This window comes from Macaca mulatta, chromosome 19 (assembly GCF_049350105.2).
Source record: "Macaca mulatta isolate MMU2019108-1 chromosome 19, T2T-MMU8v2.0, whole genome shotgun sequence".
In the NCBI taxonomy this organism is placed as follows: Eukaryota; Metazoa; Chordata; class Mammalia; order Primates; family Cercopithecidae; genus Macaca; species Macaca mulatta.
This window is the reverse complement of record NC_133424.1, coordinates 15,981,474-16,002,575: the sequence shown is the minus strand read 5'-3', so window position 1 is coordinate 16,002,575 and position 21,102 is coordinate 15,981,474. Positions and strand designations below refer to the sequence as shown.

The window sequence follows — 21,102 nt, the reverse complement described above, 5'->3', positions numbered from 1 at the left end:
GGGGAGCTTATCAAGGGTAGGAGCTACCAGCGAAGGTGTCAGGGACCCACTGGGAGCATTTGGTGGGGGCAGTGGGGGTGTAGAGAGCTAGAACTCACCTGCTTTTAATACACGTGACTTCTAGTTAGACACATGCACCCCTAACCCAAGGAACATGGGAAAAGAGGAGCCGCTGGCTCCTTTGCGATGTTATTTATTTTCTTGCTCTGCAAATGTTTATTGAACATTTCTGAGATTTTAAGAGATTTTGTTGGCTGCTCCTTCTTGTTTATTGCATGTGGTTTTTCAGCTCATCCTTTTCACTAAACGGCCAAGTGCTGGAAAGTGGGAATGACCTCATGGCGTGTGGACAGAAGGGGCCACCTCTACTCCCAGCCCTGCTTTCTGGGCCCTCCCATCATACCCCTTCCTGGGAAGGAGGGGTTAACAGGCTGCAATAACACGCCCACAAGGGTGGTCTTGGCCCGCACATCTGCTCCTGTGGGGTCAGGACGCACATCTTGCCTGGTAGCAGAAGGCTGCAACCACTTCTGTCCATCCTGTGCTGTGGGTGGGTGGATGTATCCAAGACTTAGGAAGCAGGAAGAGCATCTTGTGAGCTGACTCAAAGGTGTTTCTTCCTCTTTCAACTTTTCATAAGTCAGTTTTTATTTTTTTATTTTTTGAGATGGTCTCATTCTGTTGCCCAAGCTGGAATGCAGTGGTAGGACCTTGCTGCCTCCTGGGTTCAAGTGATTCTCCTGCCTCAGCCATCCAGGTAGCCGGGATCACAGGTGTGCACCACCACTCCTGGCTTATTTCTGTAATTTTTGTAGAGACGGGGGTTTCACCATGTTGCCCGGGCTGGTCTTGAACTCCTGAGCTCAAGCAATCATCCTCCCAAAATGCTGGGATTATAGGCATGAGCCACTATGCCTGGCCCATAAGTCAGTTTTTGAAATATAAAAGTGGTATAGGCTAGATGTAACAAAAAACAAATGATACAAGAGCTTATAAAGTCACATGGCAAGTTCCTCCCCACCAATCATGCAGTGAAGTGAGGGTCACGTGTGTCCCTGGAAGAGTCGCCTCCAGTTCTTGCAGGGGGATGTTTTCCTAAAACTTTCTGAGCATTGCTCTTCTCTGCTCAAGCCATTTTAATGCACCTCAGGCAGCAAAGTCTCAGCCTTTGAGCTGTGCTCTCTGTGAGGGTGTTGGATGTAAACGAAATCAAATCAGGGTACAATGATGGCTGTGGCAAGTGCCATGAAGGAACGAACCTGCAGGGCCCTGCCTTGGTTTGAAAGACAGGCAGGCATCCCGGAGGCTGACAGGGAGATGAACCCCAAAGCCAGAGTGCTTATCTGTCAGATCTCTGCTTCATGTGTGGAGTTGCTCACTTAACACATCATAAGTGGCTTTGTTCCATATGACAGCAAGTTCTGCAGAAGCCTCATCTGGGTGGGGGAGTTTTATTAAAACAGTTTATCATGGAGAATTCCAACTATACAAAAGTACAGCAAACAGTAAAATGGACCCTCATCTACCCATCACTTACCAACCCATGACCAATGTCTTCAGCTGTAAGAGGTTTATCTTATAGCTCCTTGCTTCCTCCTTCGCTCTCTACCTGTCTGAATTGTGTGAAGCACATCCTGGCCATAAGATCAGTTAACGTCTTAGTATTTCAGTATGTTTCTCTGAATGTTTTAAATGCCACTATTACACCTAAAGAAAGAAATATCAAAAAGCAGCAGCATACCTTAAAAAAAGTATTAAAACATACGAAGTGTAGAAGTCGTAACTGCGCAGCTTGATGAGTTTTCACAAACACATGTTAAGTACTTTTTTGGGGTAGCTCTGTCATCTCTAGCAATTATGAATTGTCCCTGGCAGGGGTTTCCGTATGCCCAGGAAACAGACTGAGGACATGACTGGTGCCCGGCTGCACTATTGCAGGATCTCTGGAGTCCAGAGTGAATCAAGATGGTTTTAGAAGCAAAGTTCCCATTTTAACACGTAACTGTCAAGGACCTTGAGCAAATCATGAGTTCCAGGCTTCAGTTTTAAGTGGGGATTAAAAGCTTCTTGCAGGTTTGAAGGAGCATTTGAATGGCACACGATACAAACGGAATTATTACACATATAAGCATATGCCCTATAAATATATTTGTTACCGTTTTGTGACGATTAATCACGTTTATTCAGTGCACTGGCCCCGGAATGATTCCTTTACACACGTTTTGTCATGTAATGTTGAAACGTGTGTCCAGCATCTTGTTTGGTGCCGAGTTTTAATTTTCTCATTCCAACATGGCTTTGCTATGCTTATTTTGGAGCCGAAGGCCAGAGAAGTTGAGACACGTAGCTAGGTTTATCCAGCACCTCGGCGGAGCTGGCATCCCAGCCGTGCCCTGAGCCGTAGACCCGGCTCCCTCTGGCGGGTCTCCAGGGCACTGGCGCTCCTCCAGCCCGACCGCGCTTGGGCCTTGGGCCTTTCCGTAGTGCACAGCTCCGCCCCCTCGAATGCTATAGGACTCCGCCTCTCTGCCGGCTTCTCTAGGCCAATCACTGAGGCCTTAGACTAACAGAAGGCGGGGACAAGGCGGGGCTCTCACGAGATTGCCAGCCGCTTCCAGCCACTGATAGGAGGAGGCATAGAGATAGACAGCGGTATCATCCAATAGGCGTGAAGCCAAGGCCGGTATGGGCCAATGCGGTCGGGAGGCGGGGCTCGGGTGTGTGTCGAGGAGACCCTGTGGTTAGCAGCCGCTATTGCAGCGTCGGATGTGCAGAGCAGCAGCCGCCGGCGTCCTCGGATGTTGTGTTACCCGCCATCATGAGCTACACAGGTGGGCCTGGCAGGGTGGGGTCGGGCTCTGCGTGGGGGATGGGACAGGGAGGTGCGGATGCCGCACCAGGCTTGCCCGCACCTCCTCTGGGGCCCGTTCACTGCCCTCCCTGCGGTCACAAAATGGCGCCGCTGGCCCGTCGCCTCAGGGTCGCTTCTCTCACGCCTCGTTGCCTCAGCTCTCTGTGCCTGCAGCCGGCGTCCCGGCTCCCAGCCGCCTGAGGTCTTGGCTTCTGTCGCCTGTGTCCGTGGGCCCGGGCCTCAGCGCGCGAGGTCTCCGCCCCCACCACCTCAGTCCCTGGCCTGCGTTCGTGGACCTCAACGCCTTAGGTTTCCCTTTCTCAGGCCTTGGTCCTTACGAGCAGTCAGCAGGCTCGGCTGCCGTCGCCATTGTCGCGTCCTCCCCCGCGCAGTTTCTCTGCAAAAACGCCGCAGCTCTACACCTCCATCCCGATCCCACCCACCACCCCCTTTTGTCTATTTCAGAACTGGGAGAGGCGCCAGGCCCTAGGGGGATAAGTAAATATTGGAAAGGTTTGGGCTGAGCGGGGAGTCTTGGGCCCCTAGGGGGCTGAACTGCAAGGAATGACAAGGTTCCACGTTAATTCTCTCTACGTCTGTCAAATGAACCGTGTCTGGTGCAGATTGGGCACCGGGAATACAGACAAGACTTCATCAAGCAGCTTAGAGGCGAGGACTGATCTTAATAGGCAAATAAGCGAGTGTAGGATATATTTTAGGGTGGTCAGTACCGTGCGGGGGTCGCTCCACTACATGGAGTGGTTGGAGCCCTCTGTAAAGTGGTGACATTTGAGCAGAGACCTAAATGGAGTGAGAGAATAAAGATATCTGGCCCAGGGAGCTTTTGCTGTAAAAGGCTTACGGGCAGGAACTGCCTGGCTTGTTAGAAGATCAGCCAAAGAGGCCAGTGGGAGGCCAATGAGATTTGAAAGGGAGAGTGGGTGATAAGATCCGAGAGCCCCTCTCCGCCCCCCGCAATATGCTTGGGCGACTGTAAATCATCACTGGGTGAATTGCCAAGGCCTCCTGGGTTTCCCTTGGCAGTGACTGATGAGGATTCTCAGCCAGGAGACTTAGACTAGGCCTCCCCATTTGGTGAGGGTATTACAGGCTTGAGCGTGTGTGGTTGCCAGGTAACCTGCATTCTACTTGGAATGTTGAGAACTGAGAATGGAACATGAATCTCTGGAGCTCCTTTGTAGACCACTTTATGTTTGCATAGGCAAGAAGGTAGTGCCAGTCCCCTCTACCCTGGCTCCCAGGTCAGGAGCTTTCCAAGAACCCCAGTTTTTTCTAGCAACCATCCCCCAGCCCAATGGCTTCTCAGCCAAGGGTGATTCTGCCCCCAGAGGACATCTGGCAATGTCTGGAGACATTTTTGGTTGTCACATATGGGAGAGGGAGTGCTTCTGGTATCTAGTGGATGGAGGCTTGGGATGCTGCCCTGCTACGGTATACACAATGACACCTACTGCAAAGAAGTATCTGGCCTCAAACATCAGTAGTGTCCAGGTTGGGCAGCTCTGCCAGAGCCTTTCTGTAACTTTCCTAGTTCAGGAGGACAGACTATAGGGTTGTTACTCACCTCTCTGGGATTGGAATATAATTCTCACCAAGTCTTACCAAGAACTGGAAGACAGTTTCATGGTTTTTAAAAACAGGACTGCTGAAGAAACCAGAAGATGAATGGTTGGGTGCTGTGGGGTAGCTGAGTAATGGAGCTCTTTTTCTTTAATAGATGAGGAAACTGAGTTACAAGGTCACTAATGACCCAACCTGAATTCCAGCTGTAGATCTTGTAGGCTGTAGTTCTGGGTTTGGGTGGGCACTGAGATAGCCAAGCTAATAAAGTAATGATTTGTTTTTCCTTTATCTTGATAAACTGAAAACCACAGTAATTTATAATGTGAGTCTTCCCCTTTTAAGAAGTAGGGCACTAAAGTCAAAGGCATTTTAAGTCACATTTCAGACAACTACTAGCTTTAAGAGTAAGTCCTAGAGGCCTCGAAGCAAATGTTAACCATTATTAAACATAAAAGGTGACTAGTAAATCTTTTTATTAACTCGCCCTGCTTTTGAACCCAGTTACTTTATTTATACGTGGGAAAGGAAGCCGCATCTCTAGCACTGAGAGGGGAAGAGGAGAGCAGTGGAAAACAGGACAGAAATATCCAGAATCAGGCCCTCAAACAAAGGTCTGACATGCTACCGCACTTATCACAGAAACATTTATTGTCTCACACAGTTTCCTTATGTTTGGAATGGACAGGTGATTTCGCTGGGTGGTTCTAGCTTGGAATATCATGAGGTTACATTTAGGATCTCTATCTGGACTAGAGTCATCTGAAAGCCTGACTGAGGCTGGAGGTCCGACCTCCAAGGTGACTTAAACTCCCATGCCTGGTGGGCTGATGCTGGCCGTTAATTCTTGGCCCCATGGATCTCTCCCTATGGCTGGCTGCTAGAGAGTCCTCACAACATGGTGGCTGGTTTTCCCCAGACTGAATGATCCCAGAAAGAGCAAGGCAGAAATCCCAGAAGTCACACTCAGTCATTTTCATAGATCTTATTGGTTGCACCGGCTACCTCTATTAGTTGGGAGGGATCTACATAACATTAAGAGGCAAGAATGATTGGAGACTATCTTGGAGGATGGTTGTCACCCTACTCTTGGCTCAGATAATAAAGGTTGGAGGCAACCTAACCTAATTCCAGTTATCCTTTAATTTTTGGCACTCTCTGTTACTCCTTCAAATAAGACTCTTTTTTTTAGATCAGGCATGGTGGCTCACACCTGTAATCTCAACACTTTGGGAGGCCAAGGCAGGAAGATTGCTTGAGGCCGGGAGTTTGAGAAGAGCCTGGGCAACACAGCAAGACCCTTTCTCTATAAAAATTAAAAATAAAAAGTTAACTATGCGAGATCGAGGCTGCAGTGAGCCATGATTGCGCCACTGCGCTCCAGCCTGGATGACAGCGAGACTCTGGGAGGTTTGCTGGAGCCCGGGAGTTCAACATTGCTGAGCTATGACCATGCCACTGCACTCCAGCCTGGGCAACAGAGCAATATCCTGTCTCAAGAAAATATATACTCTTTTTTAAAAAGGAAAAAGAAGGAAAAGTATAACACTGAGAAACTTTTGTTTTGTTGAGACAGGGTCTCACTATGTTGCCCAGGCTGAAATGCAGTGGTGCCATCATAGCTCACTGCAGCCTTGCCCTCCTGTGCTCAGGTGATCCTCCCACCTCACCTCAGCCTCCCAAGTAGCTGTGACTGCATGTGCATGCCACCATGCCCGGCTAATTTTTTATTTCTGAGATGAGGTCTCACTATGTTGCCAGGCAGGTCTTGAACTCCTGGGCTCAAGCGATCCTCCCAACTCAGCCTCCCAGAGTACTGGTGTTACAGACATGAGCCCCAGTATTTGGCCTGCTTTTGTATCTTTGAGCAAAAAAAGTTAACAAGAGAGATTGGTTAAAAGCAAGGAGTGTTGCTGCAGAACTAGAAATCCATGGTCTCAGAGTGAGAGGATTGCTTAAGCCCAGGAATTCAAGATCAGCATGGGTAACATAGTGAGACCCTGTCTCTCAAAAAGAAAAAAGAAAACAAAAATTAGCTGGGCCTGGTGGTGTGTGACTATAGTCCCACCTACACAAGAGACTGAAGTAGGAGGATCGCTTGAGCCCCAGAGTCTGAGGACATAGTGAGCAGTGATTGTGCCACTGCACTCCAGCCTGGATGACAGTGAGACCTCCTGTCTCTAATGAAAATAGAAAGAAATCCATGATCTGACACTTAGCTTTATAGGGCCATATAGGGCATATTTTATTTTTTCATCCAGAGCTAATCAGGCTGGTAAATTGTACCAAGAGAACACTTTATAAACCAGCTAAGAATTTAGGTTGGGCACAGTGACTTACGCCTGTAACCCCAGCACTTTGGGAGACCCAGGCGGGCGGATCCCCTGAGGTTGGGAGTTTGAGACCAGCCTGACCAACATGGAGAAACCCTATCTCTACTAAAATACAAAATCAGCTGGACGTGGTGGCGCATGCCTGTAGTCCCCACTACTCGGGAGGCTGAGGCAGGAGAATCGCTTGAACCCAGGAGGCGGAGGTTGCGGTGCGCTGAGATCGCACCACTGCACTCCAGCCTGGGCGATAAGAGCCAAACTCCATCTCAAAAAAAAAAAAAAAAAAGTCCGGGCGCGGTGGCTCACGCCTGTAATCCCAGCACTTTGGGAGGCCGAGACGGGTGGATCACGAGGTCAGGAGATCGAGACCATCCTGGTGAACACGGTGAAACCCCGTCTCTACTAAAAAAATACGAAAAACTAGCCGGGCAAGGGCGCCTGTAGTCCCAGCTACTCGGGAGGCTGAGGCAGGAGAATCGCTTGAACCCGGGAGGCGGAGCTTGCAGTGAGCCGAGATCGCGCCACTGCACTCCAGCCTGGGAGACAGAGGGAGACTCCGTCTCAAAAAAAAAAAAAAAGAATTTATTCATAATAGGAGCCAAAACTGGCTCTAGAAGGGCCTGCCCTGCGATCTTTGCAGACAGTATTGTGGAGCAGAATGTCCATGTGGTGCAGGGGACAGAGTTAGAGCAGAGATTGCCGTTGATTTGGAGGGTTTGATGGATCATCTTTCCTTCCTAGGGAAGAACCAGGGCCCCTCTCCCCTGAACAGACACAGATGTTTTGCTCAGCAGCTTGCTGACTGTGTTCTTGTGAGGGTGTGGTAGGCTGCCATTTGCCGTTGCAGTACTCACAGACCACATTACCTGAAATCTGAGGCCATCTTACTGCTGACCCAATTGCTGAAAGAACAAGTTTCCAGAAGCTAGTCGAGCAAACAGTGGAGACCACAGGGGCTGGGTCCTTCTTACATTATAAGGCTTTCCCCTGGGTGAACTCTTCGAAGCTGCTGTCAGTATTTCTTATAGATAGCTATTAACCAACAATGCCTGGATTTTAGGCATCTCAGGAAGGTCCAGATCCCTGGAAGGAATCCATTTCAATGGATTCCTACCCTCTTTACTTAGGGAAGGTAGAAGACTGGATCTGTGTGTCCTCGGGTTTTATCCTTCCTCAGGGCCCAGTCCCTACTCTGGAAAGTGAAGATGAAGCTGGGTTCACAGCTCCTTCTTTGGAACCCTTGGAGCTAGATGTATTTTGGAATTCTAGCTTAAGAGAAGTCATGTGGGGTCTGGGGAAGCACCCTGTATTTAAATACATTAATTCTGCACTAAGTAGGACAAAGAAAGATTATAAATGTTCTCACAGGTGAAAACAGCTGCAACATGAGTTTTGGCACCACACTGGTAGAAAACACTTGGTCTTCAGACTGTTTTGTACCTGGGGGAATTGCAGAGTAAGGGATCTTGCCCACCTGTCCTCCTTATCTGTGGTGAGGATGAAATGAGATCATTGCAGATAAATGTTCTTGGCATCCTGCAGGGAAAGCCCTTGTTCAGTGTTGGCTGCTGCTGCTGTGGTCTTAAGAGATAAAATAGACTGTCAACGAATAAGAGAACGCCTACCCACAGAAGAGAAGGCATTTCTGTAGGTTTTTTATATAAACAAGCTGTTAGAGGCAAAGGCTTTAATTTTCAGGTCATGAGTTGGCTCTGATGGGAAAGGCAAATCCTGCCTCTTATGGTATCTGTCAAAATTTCAGTGCTGAGAGAAAATTATTCAAAAATATGTATTTCTGGCTGGGCGCGGTGGCTCACGCCTGTAATCCCAGCACTGTGGGAGGCCGAGGTGGGTGGATCACAAATTTAGGAGATTGAGACCGTCCTGGCTAACATGGTGAAACCCCATCTCTACGAAAAATAGAAAAAAAAGTAGCCGGACACGGTGGCACGCGCCTGTAGTCCCAGCTACTCAGAAGGCGGAGGCAGGAGAATCGCTTGAATACGGGAGGCGGAGGTTGCAACGAGCCGAGATTGTGCCACTGCACTCCAGCCTAGTGCAAGACTCCGTCTCAAAATAAATATATATATATATATGTATTTCTAACTGCAGAGGTTTTTTTTTTAAATGTAGTTTTAAAGCAAGTGGCAGGATTAGGATTAATAATAGTCTGTAGGAGCAGTGGTTTCTGATAGAGGTAGAAGTTTTCTTTACTTGACACTAACTCATTTTATTTTATTTCATTTATTTATTTATTTTGAGATGGAGTCTTGATCTGTTACCCAGGCTTGAGTGCAGTGGCACGATCTCCACTCACTGCAACCTCCGCCTCCTGGGTTTAAGCAGTTCTTCTCCCTCACCCTCCCAAGAACCTGGAATTACAGGCAGGCGCCACCGGGCCCAACTAATTTTGGGATTTTGTTTGTTTGTTTGTTTGTTTTGAGACAGAGTCTTGCTCTGTTGCCCAGGCTGGAATGCAGTGGCATGATCTTGGCTCACTGCAACCTCTACCTCTTGGGTTCAAGCGATTCTTCTGCCTCAGCCTCCTGTGCAGCTGGGACTACAGGCACACACCACCACACCCAGCTAATTTTTATATTTTTAGTAGAGAAAATAGGGCTTCACCATATTGGCCAGAACTCCTGACCTCATGATCCACCTGCCTCAGCCACTCAGTGCTGAAATTACAGTGCTGGGATTATGAGCCACCATACCCGGCCTAATTTTTGTATTTTTGGTAGAGATGGGGTTTCACCATGTTGGCCAGGCTGGTCTTGAACTCCTGGCCTCAACCAATCGACCCCCGTTGGCCTCCCAAAGTACTGAGTACAGGCATGAGCCAGTACTCAGCCCTAATTCATTTTATGTTGAGAAACAGTTTGAGAGTTGAGAAGATAGGAAATTTTATGTGTACATAATAATACTTATTTCCATATGAACATGCCAACCCCAAATAATTACATTTAAGAAATAATTGTTTTGGCCGGGCGCGGTGGCTCAAGCCTGTAATCCCAGCACTTTGGGAGGCCGAGACGGGCGGATCACGAGGTCAGGAGATCGAGACCATCTTGGCTAACACAGTGAAACGCCGTGTCTACTAAAAAATACAAAAAACTAGCCGGGCGAGGTGGCGGGCACCTGTAGTCCCAGCTACTCGGGAGGCTGAGGCAGGAGAATGGCATAAACCCGGGAGGCGGAGCTTGCAGTGAGCTGAGATCCGGCCGCTGCACTCCAGTCTGGACGACAGAGCAAGACTCCGTCTCAAAAAAAAGAAAAAAGAAATAATTGTTTTTTGTTTTTTGTTGAGACAGGGTCTTGCTCTGTCACCCAGGCTGGAATGCAGTGGCGCAATCATAGCTCACTGCAGCCTTGATCTTGTGGGCTCAAGTGACACTCCCACCTCAGCCTCCCAAGTAGCTAGGACTACAAGCATATGCTGCCACAGCCGACTTTTTTTTTTTTTTTTTTTTTGTAGAGACAAGGTTTCGCCCTGTTGCCCAGGCTAGTCACCTTGGCCTCCCAAAGTGTTGGGATGACAAGCATATTTGCCTGTAATCCCAACCTGGTGGGGATTCACCTGATGGGGTTTCACCATGTTAGCCAGGATGGTCTCGATCTCCTGACCTCGTGATCTGCCCGCGTTGGCCTCCCAAAGTACTGCCCAAAAGAGGCAATATTTGCCTTTCCCATCAGAGCCAACTCATGACCTGAAAATTACAAATAGCCACCCGGCCCAGAAATAATTGTTATACACGCTTTTTAATGGAAAACCAAAATATAAAGCAGTTTGTGTTTCAGATTTAGGACGGGGAGAGGGGGTATTCTTTGCTTTAACATGGTTTGGAAGCTAACCTCCATCCTTATTTGAATTCCAAGTGGCTCACTTTTCAGGAATTTGAATAGTTTCCTCATTTAACAGAATGATAACTTGGGTGTTCATTTATCAGAATAGGCTACTGACCTAAATGTTTAAAAATTTTTATTTGGGGCCAGGCTCTGTGGCTCATGCCTGTAATCCCAACACTTTGGGAGGTTCAGGAGGGTGGATTGCTTGAGTCTAGGAATTAAAGACCAGCCTGGGCAACATGATGAAACCCCATCTCTACAAAAAATATAAAAATTAGCTGGACATGATGGCATGAACCTATAGTCTCAGCTACTTGGGAGGCTGAGGCAGGAGGATCGTTTGAGCCTGGAAGGCGAGGTTGCACTGAGCCGTGATCATGCCACTGCATTCCAGCCCAGACAGAGTGAGACCCTGTTTTTAAAAAGTAAATAAATAATTTTTTAATTTTTTAATCTAGTCCTCCTGGTATAGCAAGTTAAACGTAACCTGCCTTTCCATTGGTTAATATTTTCTGACAGTCTAATTAAACTGTGGAATCTAGAGGTTTTGATGGCTTTTCATTGAGAGAAGGGCCTGCTGGCAATCCCATACCAAAGGTTAGGTAGTCTCAGGTCATTTCCCTGTGACTTGCTTGGGGAAATTAACCGCACTGTCTTTATGTTTAGGCTTTGTCCAGGGATCTGAAACCACTTTGCAGTCGACATACTCGGATACCAGTGCTCAGCCCACCTGTGATTATGGTAAGTGTGGGCCTCTGGTGGGAACCAAAGTGTTTTGCAGAGCAGTTCCTTGTCTTCTTAGTTGCCTTTGGCTTTGCTGTCATCCTGTCATGCTTTTTTAAACCTAAACTTGTGTGAAATGGTGTGGCCATTTGAATAGCTAGTGCTTCCCTTTCAGACAGTTATGGGAAAAGTAGCTGTGTTCCTGAGCAAGTTAGGCTCTTTGATAAAAGGCCTGGCTTCAAATCCCCATGAGAGAGGGACTGGGACTCAGAGTGACCAATTAAAGTCCAAAGGAGGGCACAGTGGCTCACGCCTGTAATCCCAGCACTTTGGGAGGCCGAGGCGGGTGGATCACCTGACGTCAGGAGATAGAGACCATCCTGGCCAACATGGTGAAACGCCATCTCTTCTAAATACAAAACATTAGCTGGTCATGGTGGCACCCACCTATAGTCCCAGCTACTCAGGAGGCTGAGGCAGGGGAATCGCTTGAACCCTGGAGGCAGAGGTTACAGTGAGCCGAGATCACGCCATTGCACTCCAGCCTGGCAACAGAGCAAGACTCCATATCAAAAAAAAAAAAAAAAAAAAAGTCCAAAGGATTGGTCCAGGAGAGAGCAAGCTGTTAACTTAGTCCCAGCGTAGTGCGTGTCCTTGCTGTGGGAGAGAGGCTGAGTATGTGAATCTAGCAGCTTTCGGAGACTCAGCCAGGCCACCTCAAGCCAGCGGGCTCCACACACACGGAGTTGAGTGAAGATCTCTGATTGAGTTTTCCAGTGTGGACAGAAACACTTAATTAGCTAATTCAGAAGTAGCCACCAGTAGGATTCACAGATGCTGTTTTGTCTGTTTTGTCTGTGTGCTGTGGCAGCCCGGAACTGCTGATAAAGCTGGTCTTTGGTTGTCTGTGACTCTAGGGGTGTCTGTTGAGAAGGAGCCCTCTTTGGAATTAACAAGGATAATGTCTTAGTTACTGAGATGGGTAATTTCTTTTACTACCAAGATCTGGGGAAAGACTGATCCTACACAGCTAACATGCCCTCAGGGATCACTGCATAAAGGGACTTAAGTAAGCTTCCCAAGTAGCAGCAGCTAGTCCCAGAAAAAGGGAAGACTTAAAATATTTTGAAATTGGGTGAGAAGGTATCGGGTGTTTCATAAATGAGGAGAAACTTGGTTTGCTTGGCTTCCCTGTCCTGCCCTCCCTGCCTCTTCCTTTCATCAAATATAGTCCCTAATTGCACATCCTTTTGAATTCTTTCCCCTCTGGGTTACGTACTCTGAGTACAAGCCATTTCTCGGATGTGCCGTTTACAAATGTTTTCTCCCAGACTGTGGCTTGTCTATTCTCTTGTCAGTATCTTTGAAAGAATACAAGTTGTTAATTTTGAAGCCGAATTCAATCTTTTCTTTAATAGATGATGATTTTGCTTTTTTATCTAATAAATCTATAAGATTTTTCTTTTGAATTTTCTTTTAGGTGTTTTAGTTTAAGGTTTTACATTTAGTCTGTGATCCATATTGAGTTAATTTTTCCACAAGGTGTGCAGTATCGGCTAAGGTTTCTTCTTGTATTGCATGTAGATATACAATTGTTCCAGCACCATTTGTTTAAAAAGAAAAAAAAAAAAGCTATTTTTTCTTTCTTTCTTTTTTTTTTTTTTCTCACTCTGTCCCCCAGGCTGGAGTGCAGTGGCGCGATCTCAGCTCACTGCAAGCTCCACCTCCCGAGTTCACACCATTCTCCCTCCTCAGCCTCCTGAGCAGCTGGGACTACAGGCGCCCATCACCACGCCAGGCTAATTTTTTTGTATTTTTAGTAGAGACGGGGTTTCACCGTGTTAGCCAGGATAGTCTCAATCTCCTGACCTCGTGATCTGCCCACCTTGGCCTCCCAAAGTGCTGGGATTACAGGCGTGAGCCACTGCTCCCGCCCTCTTTCTTTCTTTCTTTCTTTTTTAAGACAGAGTTTCGCTCTTGTTGCCCAGGCTGGAGTGCAATGGCGCGATCTCGGCTCACCACAACCCCCACCTCCCAGATTCAAGCGATTCTCGTGCCTTGGCCTCCCAAATAGCTGGAATTACAGGCATGTACCACTATGCCCGGCTAATTTTTGTATTATTAGTAGAGACAGGATTTCACCATGTTGACCAGGCTGGTCTTGAACTCCCGATCTCAGGTGATCCGCCTGCCTCAGCCTCCCAAAGTGCTAGGATTACAGGTGTGAGCCACCGCGCCAGGACTATTTTTTCTCTATTGAAATGCCTTTGTACCTTTACTGAAAATCAGTTGGCCATCTACTGTGGCTCTATTTCTGGACTCTTGGACTCTCATTCTGTTCCATTGGTCTATACATCTAAACTTCATTCAGCAGCACAGTCTTTTTGTATTTTTAGTAGAGACTGGTTTCACCATGTTGGCTAGGCTGGTCTCAAACTCCTGACCTCATGTGATCCACCTGCCTCGGCCTCTCAAAGTGTTGGAATTACAGGCCTTAGCCACCGCGCCTGGCCCAGCAATGCAGTCTTGATTACTGGATAGTAGCAATCTTGAAATATTAGTCCTCCAGGTTTGTTCTTTTTTCCAGAATTGTTAGTTTCTTTGCTTTTGCATATAAATTTTAGAATCAGTCTATCAAGTTTTTTAAAAATTCGTGCTGAGATTTTGAGCGAGAGAGCCTTGGGTCTATAGATCTATCAAATCTGTAGAATCTATAGGTTAGTTTGAGATTAGTTTGAGAAAATTGACATCTTAACAATATCAAGTCTTCTGATTCATGAACGCAGTATGTCACTTCACTGATGTAGGTCTTTGATTTATTAGTGTTTTGTAGTTTTCAACACAGATCCTACACATATTTTGTTAGATTTACACTTAAGTTTTTCATGTTTTTAGTACTATAGTGAATGATACTTTTAAAAACTTTCAATTCATTGCTGATATGTAGAAATTTGATTGCTATTTGATTTGTAGGTTTACCTTGTAATATTTGAAATTTGACTTATAGATTGACCTTGTAATAAACCTTGCTAAGCTCACTTATTCTAGTAGCTCTTTTGTAGATCTTTTTGAGATTTTTTTTACATACGAAATTGTGAAAGAATAGAGATGGATTTATTTTTCCTTCTGGCTTGAATTGCAAGAACAATATAACATTTAAATAACATTTTGAAAAACAGCCAAGATCCTACCATATTAATATTTAATTTTTGTCAGCTTACTAATTTTATGTAGTTTAATACTTTATATGTGGATAGAATTGTGGATCCTGCTTTATTTTATTTTATTTTTTTAAGATATGGTCTCACTCTGTCACCTAGGCTGGAGTGCAGTGGAACAATTTCAGCTCACTGCAACTTCCACCTCCTGGATACAGGTGGCCCTCCCACCTCAGCCTCCCGCATAATTGGGACTACAGGCATGCCCTACCACGCCCAGCTAATTTTGGTATTTTTTGTAGAGATAGTGTTTTGCTGTGTTGCCCAGGCTGGTCTCAAACTCCTGGGCTCAAGCGATCTGTCTGCCCCACTTCCCAAAATGGTAGGATTACAGGTGTGAGCCACTGCACCTGACTGGTCCTGCTTTATTTTATGTTGGAAGCATTTCCTTGTGCCACATAAGGCACAGTAAATTCTTTTTTTATGCTTACATGATATGTCACTGAGTAGGTAGTCTATAATCTGATTAACTATTACCTTTAAGTTGAGTGTTAAATTGTTTTCTATTTTTGGTCCATAAATATTACATACTGTGACCATGTCCTTTTTTCTTTTAAAAATTGTGTTCTTGGCCAGGTGCAGTGGCTCGTGCCTATAATCCCAGCACTCTGAGAGGCTGAGATGGGAGGATCGCTTGAGCCCCCAGGAGTTTGAGACCAGCCTGGGCAACATAGTACAACCCTATCTCTACAAAATATATAAGAAATTAGCCAGGCATGGTGGCACATGCCTGTAGTCCCAGCCACTCCGGAGGCTGAGGCAGAAGGGTCACTTGAACCCGGGAAGTCGAGGCTGCAGTAAGCTGTGATCACACCATTACACTTCAGCCTAGGGGACAGAGCAAGACTGTGTCTCAAAAATATATATGTACATATATTTTATATATATATATATATATATTATATATATCTTTAAAGATATAGATATATATATATATTTATACCTTTAACATTTCCTTTGTCAACCATGATCTCATTCCTTCTGGGGATGGAAATGAGTTGGGGTATTCTTTCAGAAAGGGCAGGTCTTGGGGAGTCCCTAAACGCCAGTCTAGATGAAGGCTTCCTCCTGAAGGCACCCAGCTGGGATGTCCATTAAGGAGTCTGGGTTGCTCCAGGCATAGCAAGTGGCATATAGTGAGTGTTTACCTGGAGGGACTCCTGAGAGTTACCCATCGTGGGAGGCCCTGCCTGTCCTTAAAACGTAAAGTGGTGTTCACGGAGTTGATGCCTGCTTCCTTTCCTTGTGCCTCCTCACTCTGTTCTGGCAGATCCTCAGCAGGTGAAGCTTGCAGTGACCACATTGTAGCCTCACAAGCAGAGCCCTGATGGATCTGCTTTTGCCTCCGTATCCTATTTTCTTTTTCTTTTCCTTTTTCTTTTTTCTTTTTTTTTTTTTTTTTTTTTGAGAGAGAGTCTTGCTCAGTCAGTCGCCCAGCCTGGAGTGCAATGGTGTGATCTCGGCTCACTGCAACCTCCACCTCCCAGGTTCAAGTGATTCTCCTGCCTCAGCCTCCCAAGCAGCTGAGACCATAGGCGCACACCACCATACCTGGCTAATTTTTGTATTTTTAGTAGAGATGGGGTGTCACCATTTTGGCCAGGCTGGTCTCGAACTCCTGACCTCGTGATCCACCCGCCTTGGCCTCCCAAAGTGCTGGGATTACAGGTGTGAGCCACCACGCCCAACTCCTATTTTCTTTAGAATAGCTAATGCCCACTGTCCCTGGTACAAACAGACAAACAGTCACTTGGCCAGGTATACAGTAGCTGCCTGGGCTACCTGTGTGTTGTTCTATTTTTTTTTTAAATGGAGTTTCACTGTGTTACCCAGGCTGGAGTGCAGTGGTGCGATCTCACCTCACTGCAATCTCTGCTGCCTGGGTTCAAGCAATTCGTATGCCTCAGCCTCCTGAGTAGCTGGGACTAAAGGTGTGTGCCACCTCACCTGGCTAATTTTTGTATTTTTGGTAGAGTCAGGGTTTCACCATGTTGGTCAGTCTGGTTTCAAACTCCTGACCTCAGGTGATCCGCCCACCTCGACCTCCCAAAGTGCTGGGATTACAGGCATGAGCCACCACACCCAGCCATGTGCATTGTTCTTTATGTGGCTCCGCCAGCCTCTCTTGCCTGTTAGAATGGCTCCTTAGCCACTATTTCCTCAGCCACCACTCCTGACTTACCCTTGCTGCGCTCTGGCTGTTAGCGTCTCACTTACCGATAAGCAGATCTCCATACCTGAGCGGTGCCTGGGACTGCAAGCATCTGTTCCCTGTGCTCAGGGTGTGCATAAACAAATGGATGAGAAGCCTCTGTTTTGGTTTCTCCAGCCCAAGAGTTTGTGTTTTGTGAGCTCTCTTGTTAAACATAGTGGTCATCAGCAGTTCCTCAGCTTCTCTCTGATTTCTCCTATTCTTTTTGTGCACCAGGTTGTGGAGGAACCCGAGTGCAGGACAACAGCCTGCCTATTCTGTCTGGCTCATCTTTTCAGTTGACTTATACTCTTCCTGCTGTGGTCTGGCTTCTGCCACTTAACTGCCCTGCTATCTGTCTCACTGAGCTTCGGTCCCCTGCCCTGGATTGAGCGTGTCCTCTGTCTGTGGGGCAGAGATGACATGGAATGGGAAACAACTGTTGGGTCTCACCAGAGACCAAGGGAAAGGGGTCACCTGCTCTGTGCCCTCCTTTGGGGAGGAACTGTGTGTTTGAGTTCCCAGGGGACTTTACACTTTGTCACTTCTCAGTGGCTTTATGTTCCTGAAGGAATGAGGTTTTATCATGTATTGTGATTGAATCCAGAGCATATTAAGTTGATAATCCAGATGGTTCTCTCCACAGCTTTTCTCAAGTAAGGGGTTGCTTCTTGGGCTTCTCTCACTGATGTGTTCCAGCACAGCACAGTCAACAATTCAAGGGCTTGTTGGCCCTCCCTTTTAAGGCAGTCTCTTGGGAGACTGGGGTTGGGTTTTCTGCTATAAACTGATTAGCGTTTAGCCTGGGGTGTGGAGGTCACCTTCTAATTCTGGCTCTTAAGGGAAGGAGTGTAGGAGCCAAGTTCCTTAGTTGAGAGTATTGGGAACAGGAGGATCCTTAAATAACAGATGCTCAGAGCCACAGGCAGCCAGGCACCAGGGCAGCAAGTGGCCTGGATCATTTGCACAGTGCTCGCAAGCTCAAGGCGTCTCGGTTAGAGGAGGTGCAGCCTGCTCTGACCAGTCAGGTCCTGGGAATAATTGTCTTTGCACCTGAATTACGGCCTTGTATTGTACGCAAGTATAGATGTAACTGCCCTTTTACTTTTTGTAGGATATGGAACTTGGAACTCTGGGACAAATAGAGGCAAGTGTCATTCCTGCGATCACTGTCCTGTCCCTTGGGGTTGTTCTGGCTATGTTTCTCAGCTGCTGCCCCGCTTGACCAAGGTTGGGAGTGGGGAGGGGGCGTGTTTCTGGGGTTACCTACTCCTTAACAGGAGGCGCTCATCAGAATGGCCAGGGTCCCTCCAGCCTCAGTGGCTAGGGTCTTCTCTCTCTGTGACAGAAGATACCCTTGTATCTGTGTTTGTCTCTGTCTCTGCCTGCCTGCCCCCACCATCTGTCTGTCTCTGTCTCCCTCACTGCAGGCTACGAGGGCTATGGCTATGGCTATGGCTATGGCCAGGATAACACCACCAACTATGGGTATGGTATGGCCACTTCACACTCTTGGGAAATGCCTAGCTCTGACACAAATGCAAACACTAGTGCCTCGGGTAGCGCCAGTGCCGATTCCGTTTTATCCAGAATTAACCAGCGCTTAGATATGGTGCCGCATTTGGAGACAGACATGATGCAAGGAGGCGTGTACGGCTCAGGTGGAGAAAGGTGAGTGGACACCTGCCTAGGGGCTGAGGCTCTGCAGGGGTGGCTCCTGCCTGCTGCCCACTGCGTCTTCCTTTCTGAGTGCGCCTCTGTGTCTGCTTCCTCCCCGCTGCTTGGTGCTGCTGTGGCTCCCAGCGGGGTCCGTCGCACTTCCCGTCTCTGACTTGTGTCTCCTCTCACCCACCCTCAACCCCTGCCGCACTACCTAGTGGTCAGCCTTTCCCCAGCTTGGAGTGGGAGGAACAAGCCCAGATTGGGCTGCCTTCGCTGTGCCCTCAAAAACAGAGTGTTCGGTTGCCCCTCCCTCCAAGGACAGCCATTTGGAAGGAATTCTCTCAAGACTTTGCGTCCTGCGTGGTGTCAGGGCAGGACAGATGGAGTTTGGTGTGAAGGGTGGGACGAGCGTTTGGGGCTGATCACTGTGAGCTGGGCCACCCCCACGTAAGGGTCGGGGCAGGTGTGGGCATTTCCTGGTTACTCTCCTGTGCCTTACAAACGTGTACCTGTTGGAAGCACTCTTGTGAGGAACTGCTGCTGTCCTCATTTTGCAGGTGGGGATACAGAAGTGCAGGCAGGTCATACCCCGAAGGCACGCAGCAAGTACGTGGTGGGGCTGGGCCTTGCCTACCAGATCTGCCCTACTCCAGAGCATCATGCTGTGGGCGTTTGTCATTAACTGAACTGGACTTGGCCCAGGAGTGCTTGTGCCCAGTGCGAGGCTTTGGTGAGGAGGGCGGGTGTATCTTTAGCACAGGATAGAGTGGAGTTCCAGCTAACAGATGAGTGAGAGCCAAGAGTAAGGAGTCACCTGGCTGAGCACTGGTAGGGCCAAGTGAGGCCCCAGGGCTGTGGTGGCAGGGTGTGGGACAGGCACAAGGGGACTTGATGCCATGGGCTCTGTAACTCCTGGCCCAACAGCTGCAGCACTCAGAGCTGAGGGCTTGGCACGTGAGGCTTGGGCTTGCATTGCTGCTGTGCACCTTCTTACCACAGCCTGGAGCCTGGGATGGGGGTAAGCAGAGCAGTGGCAGCACCAGCTGCTGCTCTTAGAGCTGCCAGTGCCTGTTGGTGGCCCAGGTTTAGGGAAGAGTGTGCAAGGGGAGCCCTTGTGCCTGTGAGGTGTGTGGGGTCCAGGCCTGTGGGGGCGTAGGCTTCGGGCTGCAGTCGTGGTTAAAAGAGCTCTCTGCGGTGCCCTCGGTGTCCTGGGAGGAGGTCTGGCCTGCCTTCCCAGTTGCAATATAGGGTATGTAGAGTTTGGTGTCTGGCTCTAGGCTCCAGATCATATAATACAGCTTTTTCTTGTCCCTGGGCAAGCTCTCAGTGTCTTTCCTGGGAAATACTCCCCCTTTTGTCTCAGTTGTTTTGGTAATGAGGGACTTTGCAGAGTTCGAAGGTTCCCCAGCCATGAGGGACAAGAACGGTGTTTCCCATGGGTGTCATCAGCCTCACTGGCTGCACATTCGTTGTGCTGGACCTGCCTGCAGCCTGCAGGGTGCTGGGGTGCTCAGCCTTGCCCCATGAGGAGCAGCCTTGGGCGTTGCGACTCCCACAGATGGTGCACATGTTCCCGAAGGGCTGTGGAGCAGCTCTGCCCCTCGTTGAGACTCACTGGACTAGAGCCTCCACCCCAGTTGTCGGTCCTCCTTAGGGTCCCCAAGCCAGTGTGTGGCTACATTCAAGTTTGGGGCAGTGGTGCCCCTACATCAGCTGAAAGGCTGGAACTTTTTAATTGTCATTTCTGAACATTGAGCCTCCCCACCAGGGCAGGGTGGGTGCTGGACTGGGAGATTGTGGGGAGGGCAGGAGCAGTCGCCTGGAGGTGAGGGATCCTGAGGGACTCCACCTGATACTCACTCCATGCCTCTGCAGGTATGACTCCTATGAGTCCTGTGACTCAAGGGCCGTCCTGAGTGAGCGCGACCTGTACCGGTCAGGCTATGACTACAGCGAGCTTGACCCTGAGATGGAAATGGCCTATGAGGGCCAATACGATGCCTACCGCGACCAGTTCCGCATGCGTGGCAACGACACCTTCGGTCCCAGGGCGCAGGGCTGGGCCCGGGATGCCCGGAGCGGCCGGCCGATGGCCTCAGGCTATGGGCGCATGTGGGAAGACCCCATGGGGGCCCGGGGCCAGTGCATGTCTGGTGCCTCTCGGCTGCCCTCCCTCTTCTCCCAGAACATCATCCCCGAGTATGGCATGTTCCAGGGCATGCGAGGCGGGGGCGCCTTCCCAGGCGGCTCCCGCTTTGGCTTCGGGTTTGGCAATGGCATGAAGCAGATGAGGCGGACCTGGAAGACTTGGACCACAGCCGACTTCCGGGTGAGTGGAGGTGGCCTTCCCCTCTGGGAAGCTTAGTTCCCACTGGGGCAGAGCTAAAGGCCGGGAGCCACGCACCCTGACACAGCTTCCCCCGCTTATGACCCAGACCAAGAAGAAGAAGAGAAAACAGGGCGGCAGTCCTGATGAGCCGGATAGCAAAGCCACCCGCACAGACTGCTCGGACAACAGTGACTCAGACAATGGTGAGCTAGCTGGGTGGTACTGGGTGGCTGCCCTCTGCCTCCGGGGGCTCCTGGGCTGAGCTTTACCTTCTTTTCTCTTTCAGATGAGGGCACCGAGGGGGAAGCCACAGAGGGCCTTGAAGGCACCGAGGCTGTAGAGAAGGGCTCCAGAGTGGTAAGTGGCTC

At 48.7% G+C, this 21,102-nt stretch overlaps 1 protein-coding gene and 1 long non-coding RNA gene across 8 annotated transcripts in view; one reads left to right on the top strand and one right to left on the bottom strand.

Moving 5' to 3' along the window:
• The first annotated feature begins 2,714 nt into the window (after nt 1–2,714).
• Nucleotides 2,715–21,102, top strand: part of AKAP8L (A-kinase anchoring protein 8 like) — a 34,855-nt gene continuing 16,467 nt past the window's right edge. For 2 of the 7 annotated variants that reach the window (XM_077976742.1, XM_077976740.1), the window contains exons 1-7: nt 2,754–2,831; nt 11,278–11,381; nt 18,174–18,231; nt 18,334–18,414; nt 20,281–20,734; nt 20,841–20,937; nt 21,021–21,091. In XM_077976742.1, coding sequence (XP_077832868.1) covers nt 18,353–18,414; nt 20,281–20,734; nt 20,841–20,937; nt 21,021–21,091 — 684 coding nt within the window. In that variant the 5' untranslated portion in view covers nt 2,754–2,831; nt 11,278–11,381; nt 18,174–18,231; nt 18,334–18,352. 7 annotated transcript variants of the gene reach the window in all.
• Nucleotides 2,730–12,965, bottom strand: LOC144336814 (uncharacterized). The gene is made up of 3 exons (XR_013409133.1): nt 11,646–12,965; nt 10,775–10,909; nt 2,730–5,645 (listed from the first exon to the last, which is right to left on the bottom strand). It is a non-coding gene; the product is annotated as an uncharacterized LOC144336814 (long non-coding RNA).